Source organism: Amphibalanus amphitrite, unplaced genomic scaffold, assembly GCF_019059575.1.
Source record: "Amphibalanus amphitrite isolate SeventyFive unplaced genomic scaffold, NRLGWU_Aamphi_draft 001013F_arrow, whole genome shotgun sequence".
In the NCBI taxonomy this organism is placed as follows: Eukaryota; Metazoa; Arthropoda; class Thecostraca; order Balanomorpha; family Balanidae; genus Amphibalanus; species Amphibalanus amphitrite.
Genome location: NW_024882507.1, coordinates 52,501 through 61,234, shown reverse-complemented (window position 1 = coordinate 61,234; position 8,734 = coordinate 52,501). Strand labels below are relative to the sequence as shown.

Sequence of the window (8,734 nt, the reverse complement as noted above, 5' to 3'; positions counted from 1 at the left end):
TCTGTGGCTCTGGTGTTACTGCCGACCGCTTACTGGTCGAAGTGGCTACGGCGGCATAATTTAGCGCAATGCGCACCTGCCTCTGCAGCCAACTGTCAAAATGAATCAAATTCGGCATGTGAAGGTCGATAGCGTATTCTCCCCAGTCTCTTTTTAACTCCGCCGGCAGCTTTTGGACAGCACGACGAAGGTTTTCAGTCGATCTCAAATCCCCGTCAAAGCCCATGTTTTGCAGGACGGTTACGGCACAATGAACGGCTCCGTGAAATTTCTCTAAACTGGACGGGTCGAGGTAAACAGGAGAAGAAGCAGAGAATATTTGAGACAAGTTGGCATGGACAATATCTTCGTCTCGACCAAAACGATCTTTAAGTGCGCACATCGCATCACGATATAAATTTCCATCAAACAACATACCTCCGATTGTGTGGCGTGCAAGTCCAGTTACTGCACCTTGCAGATGGGCCATTTTCTCATCATTGGACATTGGCTGGTCGTCGACTAAAGATTTAAATAGAGAGTACCATCTTGGCCAGTCTGCAACATTGCCGTTAAATGCTTCTAGCTCCAGACGAGGTAAACTGCTTCGGAAGAGATTGGACTGATTCGGTCGCTGCTCGTTCGTTAAATCTCTCGTTCGTTCGACTTCGCTGATTTCGGGATTGTGCATTCGTTGTCGCCAAATCGTTCGTTCGAGAGGTGCTATCTTCATCATTTTTCATTCGGTGCTCTACTTCAGATTTAATTGACGCATACGATGTGTTTAAATCAACGTCATGTAGTTTCTTTTGACCATCTTCGCTGGCTGCTGCACCTTTCCTTTCTCGCAACCGCGAAAGTATAGAATCTTGTAGCGCAGTGCACCTTTCAGTCGCTTCTCCTTCATAACGTTCTGCGCGTATTCGTTCAAATTCGTCGTCCTGAATACGATCAAAGTAATTCCAATTTGCATCTTGTAGGGTAGACCGGGGCAAGTCGCCCCGCCGAGGTAAAACGCCTCACCGATGTTTCTCGGAATTGGCCAGGTTCTGGGGAAACATCCTCTCTTCTATAAAACGTGCACTATATGATCATTATATGAGCAAACTGGAAAGAAATTGTGATAACTCTTTAGGGAGATATAGCCAAAAATTTGTTTTTGGAGTGATTTTTATGTTTTGCAGTCAGATTATGCATCATGGCGTTCTTTTATTGTCCACGTCAGGTTAATGACTTTTATGTATTTTGAACAACTAGTGTCTAACGCTTATAATAATGGGTTGGTCCGTTTTAAATTATTTCTTGCTGGAGTGCAAGGCGTTGTTCCCTGACCGAACTACGTGATGGGGTAAAACGCCCCAGTAGGTCGCGGGGCAAAAAGCCCCATGGGCGTTTTACCTCATGTGTTGTTCCGAATACCCACTTCCTAATGTTCGGTAACTGGCGAACAGTAAGTTTCTATGCAATTTTATGTGCTTTTCTCAGCAAATTAATGGCAAAGGAAGTATTTTGTTAACATTTGCATTGCAATAATTTATTATTTGGCCTTATGAGCCAGGTGAAAAACCTGTACATACAATAGTGTCATACCTGAACACCTGACAGGATGGAAGGGGCTAACTTCAGTTCCGTGCCTCCCAAGGTCTAACGGGCCTCTTATATAAGATTTAGTCAACTAGCATGTTTAATCTGTAATCTAGAGTATGGGGCTTCTTGCCCCAGGCCGTGGGGCGTTTTGCCCTGGGGTTGGGGCAAAATGCCCCATTTGCAGTTGCTTCACAAATCACTTCCTAGCTGGGAGTTCGATCAAAAGTGAATGAATTTGACGGGTGGAATTTAAAGTAAAATGTCCAAAGAACGCATTGAGCACAAATTTGGCCTTCCAGGTGATGTGGGACAAAAGTTATGTAGCAAAATAAATTATCTGGGGCGTCTTGCCCCAGGCTACCCTAATTTGTGTAGTGCGTCATCGAGCTCCTTTAAAATGATCCAGAGCTCATCGCGGGTGCCGTCAATATCGAGAAGAACAAATCCTCTTCGTAGTATCCGATTTAGGGCGGCAAGTTCTTGACCACGTTTACGACGTAAATCTGACAATGAACGACTTGTACTTGCCATGGCAATCTTAAAACTGTAGAATCTTCAGAGGTAATATCTTGAACGCATTGATTTCTTGTAGTTTATTAGAGCAACACAGACAGTTTCAAATGGTTTAATGATTTTGCCGATTCACAGATTGAAGATTCTATAAACCAAGATGACACTAGAGAAATTTAGGCAGTTATTTTACACCAAACAAAACCAAAATAATGCCCAAATATTCACAAACCAGGCCAAATTAAATTTAACACAAACTGGAGCTCATGTCAAAACGAAAAGTCAAAACAAAAAATCGACATATTTCAAATAAACCACATGCACTGATCCCAAAGCACTTCCGTTTGAGGTCGCATCCTTTTGTTCCTTAATAAACGTTTTGTGTGTGTGTGTGTGTGTGTGTGTGTGTGTGTGTGTGTGTGTGTGTGTGTGTGTGTGTGTGTGTGTGTGTGTGTGTGTGTGTGTGTGTGTGTGTGTGTGTGTGTGTGTGTGTGTGTGTGTGTGTGTGTGTGTGTGTGTGTGTGTGTGTGTGTGTGTGTGTGTACTTGTAAGCCATCACTTTTGGGGTCATTTTGTGATCGCACACCTGCAATGTGAGGACACCATGTCACATTCACGGACAGTTTTGGTGTCCTCGGATTTAGAAGGCGGATATACCCATATTTTTCATTTTTTGAACGATTTAAGAGTTTTCGGAGTGTCCCGAAATTTCACGTCTTTTGAGATCGAGTGCGGAAAGTGTGTGAGTGCGGAAATTTCGGAGCGTTTCCTATTCTGTGCGACGGATAGTGGTGTTTGGAATCGAAGGCATATCCACCATTCATGAATCATGACTAGCGATTCATTGCCGCAATACATTTGTTCTTTGCATTTGGGATAATATTTTGTATTAATATATTTGTTTATTTAATATCAAACACCTAGGATTATTCTTGAGTTAATTTAAATTTGAATCTTTTTTGTTAAATCAGACTCAATCTGAATCCTTTGCTGGATAAACAGGGAGCATGCGGCCCTTGCGCGTAGATTGGTTGCCTCATACTATGACGTAATAGGTACATTATGTTGATTGGTCAGTTTACTCAAAACGCCTTTGGCTTCGACGCTCATTGGCCCAACTTTCGCGTGCCTCCAACCGCCTTTTTATAAGAAGTTTGTACGTTTTTAGATTTAACTTTTCCGGTGGTTTTCGCGTGGATTTTCGTCAACTTCGTGAACAACTACTGTCGTCCGATTTGTAAGTGCATCATGCCTATTTTCCCATTCGTGAATTAGGATAGCAAAGCCTTTTCAGAATTATTCCATGCTCATTCAGACAGATGGTTCAAGGCGGTGTCAGGCGCTGATAGTTTATTCTCTTAAATAAGTATCGAAAGTGTACCTACCTAACAAATAAGACCTTCCAGGGATTTCCCAATCCTTAGTGTTCTTTGGAGATTTAGCCTTTTTAAAGGTGAGTGTTATTGTCTGTCTGTTCTTAAATATTGGTAATTATCCAGTTCAAGTTTAAATCAGCTTCAGTGCATGGGTGTTGTTTTCCATAGGCTTGGTAGGTCCCGAGCCCTACCAATAATTTCAGGATTAATTTCATAATAATTTCAGAACATTAGATGCCTTCAAAAACGTATTAAGCAAGATGAAAAGAACATGTTAGAGCTCTGAAACTTCAGCTAACATCTGAGATTCACCCAATACCAAAAGTGTTCTACGAAACATTCGGCTTTGGACTTGTGTTTTTGGTTTTTGTTTCTACAACTTTGCAAATTTTCCAATTCTGTCATTGAATAAGTGTCAGTGTCCTAAATGCTATTTTCCAGCTTCTAAAATAACATGTAGTTATTATTATTTTCAGGGAAAAGTCCATGTAAGCTAGTGGCAGTTATTAGTTTGTAGGTAAGCACCTGACCAAGTACCTAGGTACTATTCTTGTTGCGCTATTGACCCTCTTTCATTCTTTCTCAATTTTGTTTTTAGAAATGAACTCAGTGCGTTGAGTAGAGCATGTCAAAGCTCTGAAACATGTGATACCTCCCTAGAATAACAATCCCAAAAATGTTTTACGAAACTCCGCTGTTGACATATGGTGTTTTTTCAGCTGTTCTCTTTTTTAAACCTGGTGCTTCTCAATTCTGGCTTCTGAATCAGTATCAGTGTCTCCAATGCTAATTGCCAGTACCAAAAATAACTGGGCTATAGGTACTTAAGGGGAGATGCAGGTATAAGGGGAAATGCACATACAAGTCGTATTAAATAGTTCTATAGTTTGTGTGCACCTAATCTAGTACTATTCTTGATGCGCGATTGACGCCCTCTCATTCTTTCCCAATTATGTCTTAAGAAATGCATTCAGCACATTGGTTGACACATGTTGGAGTCCTGGAACTTAAGATAGCCCCTGAGATTCACCCATTACCAAAAGTGCCTAACGAAACGTTCCGCTTTGTACCTACTCAGGTGTTATTGGGCTTTCTTTTCTACAGCTTTGCCTATTTTCCAATTTTGTTGATTGAATTAGACTCAGTGTCTTAAATGTTATTTTTCAGTACCCAAAAATAAATGGATTGCTATTATTTTAAGAGAACTGCACATGTAAGCCTGTGGCAGTAAGTAGCTTTGTTTGCACCTTACTAAGTACAATTTGCACCTTTACTATTCTTGTTGCACGATCGACACCCTCACTCTTTCTCAATCCTTTTTTAGAGACAAATTCAGTGCATTGAGTAAAACATGTCAAATCCATGAAACTTGTGATATTGTTTAACAAGTTATTCTTCATCCTTCTAATAAACTTGGGTTAGGTATCTTCAAACATTCACATAATACCAAAAGTGATTTACGGAACTTTCTGCAATTGACATGAAAGGTGTTTTGGACTTTTCTTTCTAAACCACTGGCCATTTCCAAAGTCTGTTATCTGAATCAGCCTCACTGTCTCCAATGTTATTTGCCAGTATAAAAAAAACTGGGCTATTTGTATTTAAGGGAAATGCACATGCATGTCATGATATTAAGTGACTTTGCTGTTTGTGTGCACCTGACCAGGTACCTACTATTCTTGATGCGCAATTGAATCTCTCTCATTCTTATTCCATTATGTCTTTGGAAACGCATTCAGCAGGTTGATTAGAACATGTTAGTGCCCTGGAACTCAAGGTAACCCTTGAGGTTCACTTAATACCAAAAATGCCTAATGAAACGCTTTGCTTTGGGCTTAGGTGTTTTTGGTCTTTCTTTTCTACAACTTTGTCAATTTTCTCATTCCGTCTATTGAATTAGCCTCATTGTCTTTAAATGCTATTTTCCAGTACCAAAAATAGCTGGGTAATTATCATTTAAGGCAAATGCACATGTAAGCTAGTGGAAGAAAGTAAGTAGGTAGCTGTGTGTGCACCTGACCAAGTACTAATCTTGTACATTCTTTCTCACCTTCGTTTTCAGAAACAACTTCATCGCGTTGAGTAGAGCATGTCAAAGATCTGAAATTGGTGATATTTCTCCCTAGATTCACATACTTTGTACCAAAAGAGTTCTATGAAACTTTCTGCTTTTGACATGAAATTTGTTTTTGGGCTGTTTTATTTCTTAAGCCATTGGTCTGTCCGTCTAAGACTGTCTTCTTAATCAGCCTCAGTGTCTCCAATTACACAAAGCCATTCAGGGGCGTAGCCAGGATTTCCCTAAAGGAGGGGGCCAAACTGACAGGGGCTCAAGGTAACCCCCTCAAAATTGAAAAAGTCATCGGATTTCATCCACTATTTTTGGAGGGGGGGGGGGCAAATAAATATATGAAATATTTATTAGAAAAGAAAGGAAAAGAATGTTAAAACTGAGGGGTGTTTTTGGGGCAAGCATGAAGCAAGGCCCACGAATAGCTTCAAAGAGTCGCTCAGCCGGTTCTGAGGGCGGTCTGAGGGCCCCGTAGGTCGGATGAGTGTCCTTCAGACCGCCAAAGGCCTCCACAGCCCATGAGAGCCTCGTAAGCCGTCTGAGGGTCATGTAAGCCGTCTAAGGGCCACTCAGACCTATAAAAGGCCCCCTTGCACGTGCAGAGGGCCCTGTCAGACCGATGGAGGGCCCTCTCAGCCAAAGTAACGGCCCGTTCAGGTCATTTGAGGTCCTCCTCAAACCGATAGGGGCACCTCAGAGATTGACAGTGGATCCGATCTGCGATCCCTCAAACCGACATAGGGTCAGACCAACAGTCGGAGACAAACAGATCAACAGAGGGCCCGTCAGGTGAACAGAGGGCTCTCTCAGGCCGATCGAGGGACCCATAGGCCAACAGGGGCCCTCAGAACAGCGGAGGGCCTCTCCCAGGTCGGGAGAGGGCCCCTGAGACTGACAGAGGCCCCTCATGTCGAAAGAGGAGCTCCTCAGGTGGGGAAAACGCCCCTCCAGTTGATTAGAGGCCACTTCGGACGAACAACGGGCCCCTCAGGCCGATCGGAAGCCCCTCAGACCGACAGAAGGCCCTCTCGGTCCAAAAAGGGCCCCTCATGCAAATAGCGGTTCCTTTAGACTAACAGAGGGCCCTTCAGATGTTCTAAATTAAAATATGCATATTATTTACACCTTGATTTTGTGCACACACCGTTGGACCCATCCCATCCACCTGGACCCCCTGGTTTCAAAAGGGCCCCAAGGCTCTAAAATTGGGGCTCCAAATTATGGCTACGCAGCTGCATCAAATGATCTGTCGCAGGGGCCTTTGCATCGCCAAGGGCCCACTGTGTCAGCCAGGGGCCCTATGGAATAGGGGCCCCTGGCCTGGCGCGATGGGGGCCCTATTGGGCTTCAAGGGGGCATGGCCCCTATGGCTCCCCCTTGACTACGCCCCTGAAGCCATTAAGTTGCTTTGTGTGCACATAACCAGATACTTAGGTACTTTATTATGCGCGATTCACAGTGACAGTGGTCGCGTTACAGGCCAGATGAAGCCGGTTAGCGGGGCGGGCCGTGTCCGGCTATGATGTACACGTTAAATATTCGACTCTAAATTCTGCCTTGTACCCGAAATTTCCCGATCGGGCGTTAGAGGTCAGAACCTGCGCAACAAGCACCGCTTAGCGTTAGTTCTGACATCGGAAATCCACCCATTCAAAGTATTTTGAATAAATTTATAAAAATGATCGGACATTGGTAGGAGGGTGGGGATAGGGAAAGGGTCGGGGGTCAGTGACAGGGCACTGTCGGTAAAAAAAAAAATACGGTTGGGTCCTTCAAAGGATAAATAAGCTTCACCCTTCGCTCATTGAGACATTTGTGATTGCTATTGACTTACACTTTCTGTGACATGTAAGGCTTATATACTACTTATGTACTACTTATACTAGTCTATACTAGTATATATAAGTTGTATATACTACTTATATACTACTTGTCAATTCACTGTTATTTTCCAGGTGACCAGACGCATGATCCAAGCGCATGCGTACAGTCCAAGCGTAGGTCCACCGTCCAAGCGTGGATTAAGCCAACATGGGGAAAAGAAAGGTTTGTCTGTGGTGTGTGTGTAGATCAGAGATGAGCATATGGTAGCACGACACACTCCTCATTAATCATTGTTACTTGCCTTGCTCGTACAGATTTCCATCAGCAACTGCCCGACGTCGGACGTTTTGTATTTATTTGAAAATATGAGTATTGCGTAAAACATACTGAGATCAAATGAATATTTTGTTCTTCGTTTCAGATTTGTTTGGTTTCTAGGATCTGTTAACCTTATTCCTTGCAGGTGGAATGGAGTTGGAAAGGCTATAAATCTTTAACTTTCAACCGATTTTAACGAAACTAAGTGCTTATTCATACCTAAACTTAGCCTCCATAAAAGTTTCTGGTTTTGGGAAACTGTTGAAGCATAGGCGGTTTTAGACGGCAAAAACTGTGGTACAAAATAAAGACACCTTTAACTCTTTTGTGTTTCTTGCTTCGGTGTTACGGTTTTCTTGTTTTGCGCTTTTTACCGAGCTGTGCTAGTCCAATATCATTAGCGCCGAATACGTTACTGACAAGTGTTGTTCCTCTACATTGAAGCGCCCAAGTGCAGCGCTGGCATGATTTTTGAATGTTCGATCTCCAAGTCCTTTTTGAATATCAACACACACTCATTGTTGGCCATTGTCACATTTGGCACCAATTTGGTTATTTAAAATTGGGTCTGGAGCCGCCTCTGATGTATATTTTGGTGTTAAAAATTTGGTACAAGCGCCAGACATTCTGCACAAAGGCTCAAATGCAGCGTTCTTCAGTGTCATTTTTATCTGAAATTAAAAAATGAAAGAAATACCCGAGCAAGGAATAGGGTTATCTGCATGCGACAATGTTATTGAGTGATACTCATGGACCGAACTGAATTGATCTTGTTGGAACGTGTTTATAGTGTGATATGACGAGTTGTGTATATGTGTGCGTGTAACTTGCAAGCAATGTTTCATGTAGTCACGATACTGTTTAACAAACATGCATATGTTCCTCCCTAGGGACGCCCAGGAAGGCTGATCGCCAGAAAAAGACCCCGGAGGAGTGTTGAGGTAATTTGCGATTGCTATACCTTTATAACGGACATGTTTTCAGATAATAAATAATCGCAGAGTAATAATCGTATGCTCACTGTATTGAAAAGTCTAAACTTAGCCTAAAATGACTAAAGATGTAAATG

The 8,734-nt window shown here is 42.6% G+C and overlaps 1 protein-coding gene across 12 annotated transcripts in view; it reads left to right on the top strand.

The window, feature by feature from the left end:
• Positions 1 to 2,535: 2,535 nt before the first annotated feature.
• The window catches only part of LOC122369183, a 38,107-nt gene continuing 31,908 nt past the window's right edge, over positions 2,536 to 8,734 (top strand). For 6 of the 12 annotated variants that reach the window (XM_043343708.1, XM_043343706.1, XM_043343711.1 and 3 more), the window contains exons 1-2: positions 5,335 to 7,569; positions 8,556 to 8,606. In XM_043343708.1, coding sequence (XP_043199643.1) covers positions 7,555 to 7,569; positions 8,556 to 8,606 — 66 coding nt within the window. In that variant the 5' untranslated portion in view covers positions 5,335 to 7,554. Of the gene's footprint in view, positions 3,314 to 3,465; positions 3,530 to 3,705; positions 3,970 to 5,334; positions 7,570 to 8,555; positions 8,607 to 8,734 lie in introns of those variants that run through there. The other 6 variants (XM_043343704.1, XM_043343701.1, XR_006254365.1 and 3 more) reach the window with 6 other exon arrangements.